Source organism: Pteropus vampyrus, unplaced genomic scaffold, assembly GCF_000151845.1.
Source record: "Pteropus vampyrus isolate Shadow unplaced genomic scaffold, Pvam_2.0 Scaffold98, whole genome shotgun sequence".
NCBI classification, from domain to species: Eukaryota; Metazoa; Chordata; class Mammalia; order Chiroptera; family Pteropodidae; genus Pteropus; species Pteropus vampyrus.
The window spans coordinates 3,432,714-3,449,015 of record NW_011888879.1 but is presented as its reverse complement, the minus strand read 5'-3'; the positions used below and the strand labels follow the sequence as shown (position 1 = coordinate 3,449,015).

The 16,302-nt window shown below is 34.1% G+C and overlaps 1 protein-coding gene across 1 annotated transcript in view; it reads left to right on the top strand.

Moving 5' to 3' along the window:
- Positions 1–16,302, top strand: part of PLA2G4A (phospholipase A2 group IVA) — a 131,272-nt gene that overhangs the window by 58,849 nt on the left and 56,121 nt on the right. Inside the window, exons 4-7 of the mRNA XM_011364565.2 lie at positions 1,659–1,807; positions 2,454–2,567; positions 12,640–12,677; positions 15,552–15,693. Of these exons, the coding sequence (XP_011362867.1) occupies positions 1,659–1,807; positions 2,454–2,567; positions 12,640–12,677; positions 15,552–15,693 (443 nt within the window). The remainder of the gene's footprint in view (positions 1–1,658; positions 1,808–2,453; positions 2,568–12,639; positions 12,678–15,551; positions 15,694–16,302) is intronic.

Sequence of the window (16,302 nt, the reverse complement as noted above, 5' to 3'; positions counted from 1 at the left end):
AGTCTGAACAGCAAAAAGAAAAAAGAGTTTAAAAAAATTAGTATAGCTTAAGGGACCTCTGGGACAATGTCAAGCCTAACAACATTCACATCTTAAGGGTACCAGAAAGAGGAAAGAGAGAGCAAGGGACTGAGAACCTATTTGAAGAAATGATGACTGAAACTTTCCTAACCTGGAGAACGAAATAGACATACAAATCCAGGAAGTTCAGGGAGTGCCAAGCAAGATGAACCCAAATTGGCCCACACCAAGACACATCATAATTAAGATGCCAAAGGTTAAATATAAGAAGAGAAACTTAAAAGCAGAAAAAGGCAGTTAGTTACCTACAAGGGAGCTCCCATAAGACTGTCAGCTATTTCTCAACCAAAATTTTGAAAGGCAGAAGGGAACTTTATTTTCTGCTTTCTCTTTTTTGTTTGGCCCAAGCAAACCTCTCCCTCTACTTCTTCAAAGATTCAAATAAAGATCAAGCCTGGGAAAGCAATTTGTTGCAGTCAGGTCTTGCTCTGATACTTAGTAGCTGTGCAATATTGGACAGATTGCTTAACATCTCTCAGTTCCTGTTGCCTCACTAAAACAAATAACTTGTGAGATCTGAATGAGATCAAGGTGTGTAAAATGCTTAACAGAGATCCTCCTCATCATTATTCAATTATTGGTTTTTGTGGTTATGAATTATAATGGCCAATGGGAAAGGGTATGTTAAAGAGAAAAGTTGAGTCCTTACGTTGGGAGACCTTAAATATTGTGATAGTTGCTAGGTTCTGAAGATATAAAGATGAGCAAGACTTGCTCTCTGCCTTCAAGTGTTGACAGTCTTGTAGAAAAAGACAGATTAAAATTTCATCCATAATATATAGTATGCCCAATGCTATATGATGATGAAGGATTCAGTAGAACCACTAACAAGGGAGTGATCAATATTTTCACTGCTCAGGGTCAGTTGCCTTGTTAAGTATATGTTTAGAGGGAGAAATTTTAAGTAGTTCCTTTATTTGCAGTTGTTTCTTTCTATTTAAAATGGCACGCATATCATGCCCAGATTCAAAAGGACCTTTATGTCAATAGAAAAAGCTGTCACTTCTTTGAGACACCTAATACCATTTCATTGAATACTGCCATAATAAATACAGAAATATATGTTGATTACTAATATAAATCCCACCTCTTAGAGCTGTTCAGTGCACAACCTGTACCACCATACTAGGTGGTACATTTATATTTATCTCACACTGACTCTCATTATTTTGTTTGACAAATAAAGTAATTGGGATTTTTTTCTAACGTAGACAAGTATCATGATCCCGAACCCATGATCTTGTCACTATCATAGTCCTGGGGTGACGGTTATGCTGTAATTAGCTGGGTGAGAGTTTACAATCATTGTCTAGTAGTTGGACTGAGATGTTGACTTCGGTGAACATGCCCCTGAGGAGGACAGAGGAATTCTAAATAAATCACCTAATAAATGATTCTTATAGGACCATTACGAACATCAGAGATATAATATATAAAATGTATATAACCTATGATGTTCTTCTATATTATCATGTCTCAGATATTTTGAATATGTTACTGCAACACATATTAATAAAAACAAATTAGAAACTATGAGTCACATTTGCCTCCTTCCCATCTGTGTTTAATGTCTATAGTTGACACTCCAGACCCCTACGTGGAACTTTTCATCTCCTCAACTCCTGACAGCAGGAAGAGAACAAGACACTTTAATAATGACATAAACCCCGTGTGGAATGAGACCTTTGAATTTATTTTGGACCCAAATCAGGAAAATGTTTTGGAGGTAAGTGAATCCTTTGCGGACTGTTAGATGGTCATCATTCATTTGAGGCCAGTGCTTGAGTTTATCCCTTTACTGCCTTTTTCCCCCTCTCAGTCATGGAGTCCAGCTGGGCAGCGTAGTAGACCAGCTTCTAGATGGTACACATCACGTTATGTGGGTGGTCAATGCAGGAGTTAGGCAGAGCTAGGAAGACTCTTTTATACTCTCCGTGTGCTTTGGAGAGAACATATTTTCTGTTATAAAGAGGAAGATCCAAGTATAATAAAATAAAAATATTTTCAATTGCCTTTAAAATACGTTAAAATAAATCTTTGTCAAAATAGTTGCATGGGGATTTTTTGACATTAATTTCTTTCTCATATTCCAAAATAACATTTCCCTTGAGAGGGGATAATTTTCATTTTTGAACACATGATAATGAGTAGGTTAATTGGGAAAGTGAAAAATTAATTATTATTTTAGTTGAAAATATAGTATTTAGAAAGATAAAAACAAAGTATTGTTATTGATTGAATATTGAGACTCTCAAATGACTGTTATCTATCATCTGAGAAATTTCATTTTTTACATGTGGTGGAGACTTTAGATATTATTTCCAAAACCACGGGAAATTTGATACTCATGATCTGTCTTTTATTCTCTATAGATCACGTTAATGGATGCCAATTATGTCATGGATGAAACTCTGGGGACAGCAACATTTCCCATATCTTGTATGAAAGTGGGAGAGAAGAAAGAGGTTCCTTTTATTTTCAACCAAGTATGTAACACAACAGAATTAATTTTCAACTTTATATCAGATAAAATCTATTTTTTATTCCAGAAAGTTGCGTTTGACACTTGGAAATTTTGTTTACTTATATTTATATTTATGCATGTATTTACAAGAATGTTTTGTTTCTTAAAGAAAAAATTTTTTCCCTTTTACTTCTTGTCCTAATCTTTTATTATTCTGATATCTATAAACTTTGGTTGAGGTATTACACCAAATACTACTGAGGCATTAATCTCTTTTGTTGCTTCAAATGATAACATTGAGATTAAGCAATGGCTTTGGACTCCATCAGCACTTTGAACACAAAACATTTGGGAGGATGAAGGAAGATATAAAATTTGAGAAGAATGGTACAGAGAGAGAGAAGGAGTGGATGAACTCAAAGAAAATTGTTGGAATGAGGAAGCTATTCTACAATTTCATGTTCAGTAATAAATTAAGCCTGTGTAGAGGAGTATTTCTGTCTCAAGTGATCCTCAAATAGTTAGGGCCGAAGCAGTAAAAATGCAGTAGGAATGGTCTTGAGGTTATTGTTAACTTCATATTTCTAGGTTTGCTGCATTTCTGAAATTTCAGTAATTTATCCAGGAATAATAAAACCCTAGGAAAATTATTTATACAGACCCAACTCTTTGGATTTTGAATTTTTTTATATGAAACTAAGTTAGTAGTTTATAGTGAGAAACATAAACAGCTTGAGGGCCAGGATGTATCAATGCTTAAATGTCTTCATTTCTTCTTGTTCAGAGGAACCTTGTATTTTGTTCATCCTTTGAATGAGTTTTTAAATCCCTCCGCTCACCCAAACCTACCAATTTCTTAACCCTCACCTCCTTCCTGACCATTATCATACTAAATGACCTCTTCTTCCTTTTAACCCATCTGTGGTATTAATTGGGACTGAATTATTTAAACTGTTTAATGAGAAGTAGATGTAGGTAGATACATGTGATGAAAAGAAACCACCACACAGGGAAGTAAATATCAATGAGGTATATGCAGAGTGCAGTGGGAAGACAGAATCAGAATAAAGACAGATTGCATTGTAAAAGGAGGCGGGGGTGGCCCTGTTTCAGTAGCTGGTTTTGAACAGGGTAAACAGTGAACACAATGGTTAATACTTTGGCATTTGAAGCAAAGCACTTTGGCGTTTAAAGTCCAGGTCTGTTTCATCCTGGGGAAATCACAGTCCCTCTGTGCCTCAATTTACTCATCTTTAAAATGGAGATGATATTTCATAGGAGAGTCATTATGATTTACATATATAATGTATGTATAAAATAGTGTATATTGCATATACATATATTAAATATAATTGCATATTTAATTGTAATTTCATAAAATTTATTATATAAGATGTGGGTTACATATTACTTAGCCAAATATTTACTAAATATACAATTTATTTAATATTAAATACATAATTGATTATAGAAATATATATATATGAATACTGTATACATATAAATGTGTGCGTACATATATATAGTGCTTACAACATTGCCTGGTAGATATGAAGCACTATATATATGTTTTTGTTTTTGAGAAAAGAGTAGAATTTCAGCAGGCAGAGAAGCAGTTGTGAGCATTTGAGGCAGAGGAAACTACGAAAGCATGGAGTCTTGAAAGAAGAAAGCAAGTTGGGGCATGGCGAGTTACAGGGCTTGGCAGGTACATGTTGGTGAGCAGTGGGGTCAAGTTTAGAAGTGGTCGAAGGCTGGCATTTACAGACCTTACCCTATGGCATGTTGCTTGGGTCAGTTCTCAATAAACATTTGTTGACAGCTTTGTAAACATAGATTGGCCTTTCCAAAGAAGAATTTTTTTCCCCTGCCCTTCGGTCTGTGATACAAAGGCTGAATATAAGAGAAGATGCTGTAGGAAGACATGCATTTCCTCTTCTCCTGTCATTTCCTATGGTTAGGTGTGTAACCCCCAGGCTTTCTACATTCCTGAATTTAAAGTAGTTGACGTAATTATTTTCCTTACTGTGCCTGAGAAAACCGTTGGCCAGCTGTTTTTCATTATTCCATTCTCAACAGTCCTTTGCAGTTTTCATCTGAATGACAATTCTTTGAGTCAGGGACTTGTGATGGGAGTGGGGGGAAAGGTGAATGAGTGACGGCTGATTGGGCAGCTCCTTGCCCTTCCCCTTCCCTGGGTCATGTGCTGTGCCCTCTGCAAGCCGCCCAGCCTCTCCTCATCTCTGAATCCCTCTTTCGGAAGAGGACAGTCTTCTTTCTACAATGTTCACAGAGGTTGTGAGAGAAGAGATTTTTAAGCAATTCTTGATGGTTACAGCAATCGGGTCTAGTAAAAATCACTTGGATATGGCAAAGGGAGTACACTTGCTGCAAGCCAAGACATTATTAGTAAAAATTCCTTCAAAATTTTGTCATCCAAAAGTTAATACTGAGTCAACATAGAGATTTCTGTGGCCAGGAGCCAGCTGGAGGAAAAAGCAGGAGCCTCAAGATGGAGATGCCAGACTCCAAAAGGGCCTGCTCTGCCCTCTCGGGGTAGGAACTGGGAATGGGGAGACCTCAACTCTCCTTTTGTCTCTGTCACCAACATCCCTCTAGGATGTCTGAGTTGTCATTTTTTCCGAGTCCTATTTTCTTCATCTCTACGATGAAAGTTTCTGTTAACTTATTTCTAAGATCCTTTCTAATAACAAAATTTGTGATCTAGGAAGACTGTCTTATTTTTCATTTGACCATTTTCACCCCAGAATTTTCAATTCCCCCCATTTTACAGATATAGAAACAAAATAATCATAATGCAACAATAAAAAATTTTATATGTAATTTTAAAATATCTGCCAATGGATTATTTTTTATTATGAGAATTTAAGCTTTTATTGTGCACCTAAAACATTCCTAAATATTAAGAAGGCTACAAACAGTTCAATTTTAAGTAATTAATAATCGCTTTGGAAAGTAGACATTCATGTGTAAATGGCTAATTAATATAATACGCAGTATCATGAGGCATCTATTCACTGACTTACTTAAGAGCTATTATTAAACACTTATTTTCCATGTGATATTCTAGGTGATAGGCAAGCAGCAGGGGACCTGATATATGATTTCCTGGTTCCCAGGGAGCTTGCATTCTAATGGGGGAGGTAAATAGGCAACAGAAAGTAAAACGATAATCAACACAACATCAGCTAGTGATAAATACTATGAAGAAAATAAAATAGAGAAATGCAATATAGAACAGTTGGTGGGCAACTAAAGTTTATGTAGTCACGGAAGACCTTTCTAAAACATTATGTTTTTCCCAAATTTTATTACAGAAATTTTCAGGCATGTAATACATTGAAAGATTTGTACACTGAATACCCACATATCTACTACCTAAGTTTCTACAATTAACGTTTTACTGTATTTGCTTTGCCACATAGGTCTCCTCTATCCATCCATCAACTTTTTGGATGCACTGAAAAACAAATTGCAGACAATATGCTTCACCTCTAAATACTTTAGCCTATTTATTAGAGGTTAATATTTACATATTAATTTTAACTCTCAAATAAAAAGTATATATAATATGTCCAGTGAGTTATAAAAAAGAATTATTCATTCATTCATTTATTCACTCATCTCGCAAATAATTATTGAGTACCTACTGTGTGGCAGACAGTCTGTAAGCAGTATTTAAAAGAACAAACAAGACTCTGTCCCCTCATGGAACTCATATTCTACTTAGATAGATAAGAAGCAAGATAAATAAGTAAAAGATACTTGTGTTAGATAGTGATAGTGATAAGTGCTAATAAACCAGAGAAGGAGGAGAGGAGATTTTATGCATATATATATACATACATACAGGCGTGTGAGAGAGGTTGCAAGCACAATCTAAAAACTATGGCTAAGAGAAGCACTTCTGATGATATCTGAGGACAGAAGTCTCTCTGAGTAGAAAGAAAGATCCTGAAAGAAAAGCTTGTCTGGCATGTTGCATAGCAGCAGGGAGGAAGGTATGACTGGAACATAAAGAATTGTATGGAGAGTGGTAAGAGTTGAGGACCGAAGCAAAGAGGGGTGGGGGGTACAGTGAGTCATTGTGGGTTACAATGGGTATCAGTGGCTTAAGCTTTCCCTTAAAGGAAGGATGTAGTTAGATCACTAAAGGGAGTGGAAGGCAGTTCTGGTAGAGAGAACATCCTGAGACTTTGCTCATACTCACAGAACTACACAGCAAAGCGTGTTCAGGAAACGGCGTCTAGACAGGTGTGATGGAAGCAGAGCATTCGTGCGTGAGGGAAGAACAGGTACTTTGGGCTCAGACCACAGCAGAGCTCAAATTCAGTTGTTGGAATTTGGATGTTATCTTACTGACAGCAATGAGTCATGGGAGATTTTTGACCAGGTGATGGGGAATTTAGAGCAAACAGGGATTGGCTTTTTTTCCGCAGAAGTGTTAGTAAGAGAAAAGTCAATAGGCGAAACAGAAAATGTTTGATATTGAAAATAAAAAGTTGATGCAGCTTTAGCAGACTGCTTCTGTGGAAAGTGATGAGTCTGATGAATACCGGGTGACTTGAGGAAAATAAGTGTAGCAACAGCTTTAATGTGTCAGCCAGAGTTGAATGGAATGAGTGCTTAGTGGCAGTGAAGATCGGCTAAAGTTGAAAAGCAAGAACTTACGATGATCCTGAGACTATGATCTATATCATTCAAACCAATTTTAGAACCTTTTTTTTTTTTTTAGGAGAAAACCAGTTTTAGGGCTGGGGTCACTGTTTTTGTTTTCCAGCTAGCAGGTATAAAATCTGGGTTAGGTTGTGTTTGTTAGAGTCATAAGTTTAGAAAGCATCAAAGTTGACATTTGAGAGAAACTGGTGAGACTGGCTGCTTTTGACGCCAAGCTCAGTGTCAGGTGGCCTACGCCTGGGTTGGAATGATGATTCTACTTATTAACTGTGTGATATTAGATTTTTTTTTCTCTTTGCCATGCAAAACAGTGTTATAGAAGGTAGTATCTACCTCTTAAGGTTGTAATTATGGTTAAATGAGTTAATACGTGGAGAGTTTTAAAACAGTGCCAGGGCTTAAGCACTAAATAAGTTTTAGATATTCTCATTATAATTGTAATCGGTTCTATTGAACTATTTGTCATGTACTTCATGAAACTGACAATTGACTATTAAAATTACTTATTTGTTTGAACTTACTGACCCAAATCAACTTATTTACATATAGGTAGAGCCTACAAATTTAGTGATCATTTGTTTCAACACAGCTCAAAAGTGCTCTGGTCACCCATTACTGAATATATCAAGTGTGGCTTTGGGTTACATTATCCCATTTTAAGGTAGAAAGATATAGGGTCTTCAGAATTTAATGTTTTGTGTAAACAAAGTAGTTCACTTCAAGAAAACTATGAAAATACTAAGGCTTTAAAGTAAGACAGAGAAATATTACACTTCTTTATTCTCTAATAAAATAAGTTTGTTTTGGCCAATATTTTGAAGAAGGTGGGTAGCCTCTAAGTTTACATAGTATGGTGTTTTTAATTTGCCATCTTTATTTAGAAGTTAGTGTTATTGTTTAAAAATTGCCATATCTCATGGCTTCTGTGGTATTTAATTTGGCTGATCATATTTTTTATTGCTTATTTCCTATTAAAGTTGAAAATGAATAAGGTAGTTCTATAAAAAGAGATAGTGGCAAAGGTTGAAAACATGGGAGTTCAGAATGTTAAGATAGTATCAGTATAATTTCATTGGAAAACTCCATATTGATGTGTGAAGACAAAGACCACAGTTTACCTAAGTGAATGAGACAGCAATTTGGAGGGAAAAAATAAACGGTATAATTTTGTAAGAAATTTGGGAGGTCTTTGGTTAAGATGTGAATGCCATCAGATTGATGCCAAGCAGAGTTCAAATGTAGCTCAACTTCCTGGCTTAAAGAGAGAATGCATTTTGGAAGGTGGGGATACTAGCCATGGAAACATAAGTGAATCTTTTCTGACACTATTGCAATTTATAAGGTTTAAATTACAGGGCATTTTAGAATGCACTCATGTCCTTGGGGTCCTCTATTGGACCTAGATTTCTTCAGAGAGTAGAACACTTTCAATTTATTTACCATTGCATACGCAGCCTGACATACATTAGGCACTGGAATCATTTTTAGATGAATGGATAAATTAATGCGTTTATAGGAAATACAGAAAACCTGGAAAGTGCTCAGGCAGATAAAACAAAAGTAAGTGAAATTTCAAAAAGAGAAAAATTAGAGTCTGAGAAATTCCCATTTGGAGAAAAAGAGAGTATTTCAGTTTGGCGCTCAAGGAAATCTGATTACCCAGCTCTCTCAGAATTTCCAAAGTCCACATAAGGAAAAGAGATCTTGAATTAAGGAAAGAGAGGTCACGATCAAGTGTAAGGAGGAAAACTGTGTGGTAGAGTGGACATGGCTACAGGGGTAACAGTGTGTTTTTTATCTTTCACATCTTATAATACCATCAGGGATATTTTGCGGGGGTAGGGGGGCCCAGTTATTCTGAATTCTTGGTTGATGATTGATGAGATGATTCCTAGTAGTGAATGCTAATTTTGTTTTATTAAGGAATCATATATGTTAACTAGATTTACTATGGTGATCACTTTGCAATGTATTCAAATATCAAATCATTATGTTATATACCTAAAATTAATATAATGTTAAATGCCAAAGATATCTCAATAATAAATAATAAATACCAGCTTTTAGTGTTATCAGAAAAAGAGAAAATCATATACATTTAAAAAAATGATTTTAGCAGGGTCTCACTCAATTTTTAACACCCAAAATTTATTTAGATGTGACCTGGTTTATATTGGTGGGCTTGTTATTTCTGTCTGTACTTGAATTACCTTCTTGTTAGATACACATCTGATTTCTTCTTCTTAGGATGGAGGGTTTGAAAATATGATTCTTAGTAAAAGTGGCCCTTATTTTTTTTAAATATAATTTTACTTTTTATCTTGCATGGGTAAATATAGATAAAGCAGAAAATATTCTATGTGTTTTTTGAAAGATGTAAGTGATTATTGAATCAACATAGTGACTAGTTGCTCTTTGCTTTTACCAAGAAAAAAAATGGTAAATTGACTTAAGAGGGATCAGAATTCAAAATGATGTTTTATTGAGAGTAAAGGTTGTAAATACTGAAGTATATTAATAAGAGAAAGCATGCCATATTTGAAGAGCTCTTCAGTAATTAATAGTATAGATTCTCAAGTTTTAAAATTATTTGACCGTGTGCATCTTATAGTAATTTTAAAAGATCTTCTTAATGTCAGGCATTAGGCTTGTTGCTTTAGCTTCATTATTTCAAAATGACCCTGGAAAGTTTGCAAAAGAATTAGGGGTTTAGATACTTTTTAAGAGATTTTAAAGCCTGAAATGGCATTCTCTTTTTTTAATAGTTTCTCTTCTCTAATCCTCCTTCCCCCTCCCTCAATTAAACATCCCCATTGTGAGCATCTCAAATTGTTTTCCACTACGGAATTCAAAGAAGAAACTTGTTTCCCACAGGAATGTACACCGAGTACAGCTTGCTTCTTATATTTATAATTCCTAGGAGAGGTGGAATTCTTCTCATTTGTTCTGGTTTCTAGCGAAATATTATGGGTTAGGGAGAGCCATTTGGAGATTTAGCCACCTTTCCTTCTAGCTGCCTTGATAACGCAACCTGGAAGCCTCAGTGCAGAGATGCTTTCTGAAATGACATGTTCCAGGTAAAAGGCACAGAAAGACTATGAACGTCAGTCTTCATAGCATGTCTGAACATAGTGCATCAAGTGGGAGAGTTTAAAATTTCCTCTGGATTGTGGGTGATCCGCTGGGGCAACATGTGGAAGTGAGGATCCCAAACCCATGGGACGGGAACCATGGCAACACATTCTGTAATACTCCAAATGGCAGGGAAAAAATCCTGTGTCTTCTCTCATCCTGCCTTCATTTATAGTCTTCTCAGTCTGTCTAGGGCCATAAATACCTTAGTTAAAAAAAAGTTGTGGATGGATGTAGAAGGAGCATTCTTATGGAGGAGACAAATATGACCATAAACAGCATGGTTGATTTTCTTTTATTTATTCAGTTGTCAAGATAAGATATTATATATACTCAGGCATTGACTATTTTAATATAGAAATTGCTTAGGGACCTGCCAGTTGGGAAGCCAGCTTGTCCCTGAACACTCTCTGTCATGAGGGGGCATGTTGGAATAGGAAGCCCCTTTCACCTTTGAATTTTTTGATTAGCAAAATCCACATTAGATTATAATATTATTCTTTTTTTAATTTTCATTATCTCATGGTACTTTTGCCATCTGGAGATAAAAGCAATAAATCTAGTCTTATTTTAATATCAGCTTTCCAGTAATTTTGGGGAGGGGGGGAACCAAACGGACTATGTTTTATCCATGTCTTGTTTTTGTTACTAACTATTCAAAGTAATTTCATTTAATATTAAATTTTTCTCTAAGCCCTCTTTGGGAAAGACTTTATTTGAAATTTTGAAATTTGTGCTAAAATTTTAATAATGTGCTTCAGGATATGGTCTGAGCAGTGCTTTCATTAGTAGAATAGACCGCAGCTACATTATTTAGAAGCCAGTCACCATTTTGACTTATAACTGAACTATGATTCATCTGGGCATGTTAAAAAAATAATAAACCATTTGTACTGGGACTCTTGATTATTTATTAACTTCAAAGTAATATTTAAGTGCTGTTTTGATGAATAAAGTAAGGTTCATAGAATTCCATACCTAAGAAAACTGTCTGGGTTGGACCAGCCCATGATCTAATCTCGAGTAGAAATAAGATGTTCTTGATTAAAAAAGATTGCCAGATGTGCTCCCTCTCATACACATGCACAGTCATTCAACAAATATTTATTGATTATACGCTGTATGCCAAATATTGTGTAGTGAACTAGTAATAGAGACCTACATAAAAAAGAACTTAAAGTTTAGTGACAGAGGCAAATTTTTGTAGATAATTTCCATACCTTTTTCTTACTCATAAAATTCAGTACTAAGAATTATCCATGAACTTATTTTAAGCTTCTGAAAGTTTAAAATAAACCAAAGTTCCCTTTGGTTTGTTTTTTTTCCATCCCTGAAACCAAAAAGAAAACAAAGCCCATTATCTACAGCTTGGTTCTGAAAATATTCTTTTCACGTTTTAAGAGACATTTCCTAGTTCTTTTATATTCGACGGTATTAAAAAGGTTCACTCTATGTTCTTATGGTAACTGATATAATAAAAATAATAGTACCATCTTACCATCGTGCACGAACTTTCAAAACATTTTCTTATTTTGTTCTCCTAACAACCTGAAGTTATATTATTCATTACCCATGGCAGGGAGAATATTAAGAAGATCTTTCTATACAACAGATTCATAGTCTTGGAAAGATACCTTTTACTACCCCTCTGTTTTGTGGCTATTTCTCCCTTTCTTTTCTGTTAAACCAGAATTGGCCCATTGGCAGGAGTTTGGTTGGTTCGCATAGTGTTGAAAAAATAAAAACCTGAGCCCCACATCGCATTTGCAGTATTTCTTGAGCTGACCACAGTTGGCTGGTCCCTGGGTCCTGCCGCCCACGTTGAAGAGGTGTTCTGTCTGCAGTTTTCTACAGCCCTCGTGTCACAAATGCACACATATGAATTTCTCTCCAGTCTTTCTTTAATCTCCCATCTACTCTGGCCTCTGATTTTGAGGCCCAGGGTCAGCCACTGCAATTTTTCTTTTGTGAATCATAATTGTGGAACTGAACTCCTTCATTTCAGTGAAGGAGGAAAACAACCATGCAGAGGCAATTCTTATATTTGCTAAAATGACTTATTAAGTAGACATATAAAAAATAGCAAAAAAAATTATTGAAATACACCTATAATTTCAGATCTCCATGGACCTATGTTACTTTTATTTTGGCGGGGGAGGAGGGTTAGCTTAAAAATATTCTGGCATTCAAAAATTATTTTGCCTTTGTTTGCATTGTATATAACACACATCCATTTATGCCCTAATCAAATGTATTTGTTTTAGGTCACTGAAATGATCCTGGAAATGTCCCTTGAAGTTTGGTAAGCGCACTTATTTTATTAGATGGAAAATACTTTGAGTGCTCCACTGACTTATTTTAACTGTTCAAAATTATTTTTAGATGAAATAATTCTAACAGCTTTGAGCATAAAAAGTACATTAAATACACTTTGCTTTTCTTTTGCTCTCTTCTAATAGCTACAGTGTTAAAAAAATAAATCTAATACTCTTTGCTTAATTTTCCTGTAGTTTGCTAGTTAGATAATAGATGTCAGAATAAGGGCTTTTAGAAAGGGCCCTCCTCAAGTTACATATTTATTTCCATAGAAATGACTATAGTTATTTAAGCCTATTTTCTATTGCTAATTTAGATAGATATTCAAAAATGTGAAAGCGAATATAGACAGGAAACTATAAAGAGGAAAAACTGAAAATTGAGACTGATTTTGTTCATAGTGATCAGCAGGACTACAAATGGTTAAAGTTCCATGAAGGATGTCACTTTCAAAGTGGCCTCCAAAACTGGAAGCAAGAAAATCATTTATTTTCAAATGGTGAATCTTAGGGAGGTCAGGCCTGCCTTGAGAATTAGCTCATCTCTGATTTAACTCAGAGTTCAGTGGATCCCACCTCTCTTAACCTCCCTGCGTCTCTTTGAACTTCCCTGTTGAAGTATGTTTTGCCAAAGTTACTAGTGCACATTTTATTTACACGAATGCCATACAAATTAGTGTCACATTTTCCTATCTTGTTATCTGCCAAATGTATGGTAATGAATACATTAACATTGAGTTTAGACGCTTTTTTCTCTTATTTTGATCCCTTGGTATAAGTAACTACAGTCCCGTAATAGATGAGATGTCAGGATGTATCAGAGGATGGTCCAAACTTTTGTGTTGTATTATTCTGTATTACACTGACACTTGCTTACAAGTGGTTTATTTTGACATGAGATGAGAAATATTTTTGTTATTTGACTATGAAAGTATTGCTATTTGTTTTAATGGGAAATGGTCATCACTGATGTAATTAGGACCACATAATGTAAAAGAAATAGGCTTTAAAAAAACATAGTTATCAGAAAATGTAGGAAAAACTCACCTCAATAATTTACATGTGTCTGGAAGTAATTTAATATAAATTTATAATGAACTTTAATTAAATTCTACTTTTACGTGTGAACTTACATCTTGACTCTAAAATGGAAATTTTTCTTTAAAAAAATATAATTTTCTATGGATGTCTTTTATTAAATATAAAACAAGTTTAAAAAATTAACTGGTTAAAGGTAATACATAAGAAATAAATGAAACATACTGTTACCATGTTTATGAAATTATTCAGCACTTTAAAAACTTTCTTCCAGATATTTTTGTACTAGTACATTCTAAACATCTATATTCATTGCTCTGATCATAGATTTTTAAAAATCATGCTTCTTGTGCTTAATGTGAGATAATGATCAGCACGGTATATTTAAGAAGCAGCCTTCTAAGTGGCCAGGTAGCAGTCTTAACTGCTAATTATGTAAACGGTTGAAAGATTTCTAATAACTTTTGTAAAGTTAGATAAGAGCACTTGATAAACATATCTGTTGCGATGATTTAATGAGATGTTTTTTCTAAAGAGCAAATATTATAGGAAACTTTTCCACATGTGTACCAGATGTTCATAGTGGTACTGTTTGTAATAGTTAACAATAGATTGGAAGCTACCTCAATGTTCATGGATAAACAAATTATGCTATATTCATATATTGAAAATACTCCACAATAGTAAAATTTTTGAATTAGTTCTATTTACATAAACAGAGATGATTCTCAAAAAAAAAAAAAAAACATGTCCAGTGGAAAAAAATAATTTGCAGAATATATATAGTCGATAACATTTACATAAACATTTTAAATCTTCAAAATGACCCTATATATATTTTAGGAACATAAATATATATTGTAAAATTATAAAGAAATACATTGAAATAGTAAAGAGCAAATTTAAGATAGTTGTTACCCCTGAGGAGCAGAAAAGGAAATAAATTGGGGCAGATTCACAGAGACAGCTGTGCAGGTAGATTTTTATTCCTTAAAGTCATTAGAAGATACCCAACTTAATATATTACAACAAACAATAATAATAGAAGAGTTTATCCCAGGATTTGGTTTTAAAAATGATAATTCACTTTTATTCTTTCTCCCCTTGTTACATGATCTTCATAATAATTAAATTTAACAATTGTGTAATCCAGCGCTTTTATACACTATAATTTAATGACCATTTCCTTATTGTATGATAATAAAGTTAAATGATTTTTTCAAAATTCACAGTTACTTCCTTTAAAGTAGATATCCAGAAATATAATTACTATGGTGAGGGAAATACACACATTTTAATTATTTTTAGTGCTCATTGCCTAATCACTTTTCAAGTGTTTTACAAATTTATATTTCCGAAATAAATGTACGAGAATAACAGTGTTACTTTACCTTTTCCAGTATTAAAAAACAGATATTTAAAGTACTTTAAAAAATTATTGATTTATCGGTAACTGTATTTTTAATATTTGCTTGTGAAATTAAATATTTATTTCTCTATTTTTCATTATTAATTATACTTGATCTTTTGTGAGTTATCTATGTTTATCCTTAGGGTAATAGTAATTAAAATATTATTTATAATGATCAAATATCACTACTGTCTGCTTATTTGTTTTTTTTTCTAAAACATCTCATATTCCTCATTTTCTGAAAATGCGCAGCTTTAAGAGAGCCATCATGTTATACTCTTCTTTCAGATCCCTTCCTAGGAAATGGCTTGAGAGAAGCAGTGAGCTTATATCAGTGTAGCTACTGGGGACTGGATGATGTCTAACAGGGCTACTGGGGACCTTGGGTCATGACTCTCTGCTTTATATACAGCTCATCCCCAGACCTCCGATTTAGCATGGCTCTGTGTGATCAGGAGAAAGCTTTCAGATACCAGAGGAAAGAAAACATAAAGGAGAACATGAAGAAACTCCTGGGTCCAAAGAACAGTGAAGGCTTGTATTCTACACGTGATGTGAGTTGGAAATTTTTCAAATGTTATTGCAATTTAATAATAACTTTGTTTGTATTTGCTCCCTAATTTCACCCAAATATGAAAACATTAAGGCTGAGCATTATGTCTTCTGCTTTTGAAGATAAGGTACAGTTGCATGTTTCATAAATGGAAGCTCTTTGAGGGAGGTCATCACAAATGCTGCCCATATTTGGAAATATTTATCAGGTGTAGTTTTTAAAAGAGGTGTATGCCTTCTTATGCACAAATAAGACTTTCATTTTATTGGTAGAAAATGTTTAGTGTCACATATAAGAGGATTATTGAATTAGTTTTAATATAGACTAAGATTAAACAACTGTGGAATTACTGAACAAAAAGCAAGTGAACAAAAAGAAAATGTTATAAATCTTAATAGCATAATTAACAGAAACAGGTAGGTGTAAATAGGGGAGGTAGAAGGAAATGTTCCAAATTCTTAATAGCAGAAAGTTAAAATATGTCATCTGAAATTGACCAAGTAGCTAAAAATAACGATTTCTACATTTTAATGTTTTTATAATACTAATTATCAAGAGATCTTAAAATTAAAATATTTTTGTGAACAAATATTGAAAGTACAATTCTTCG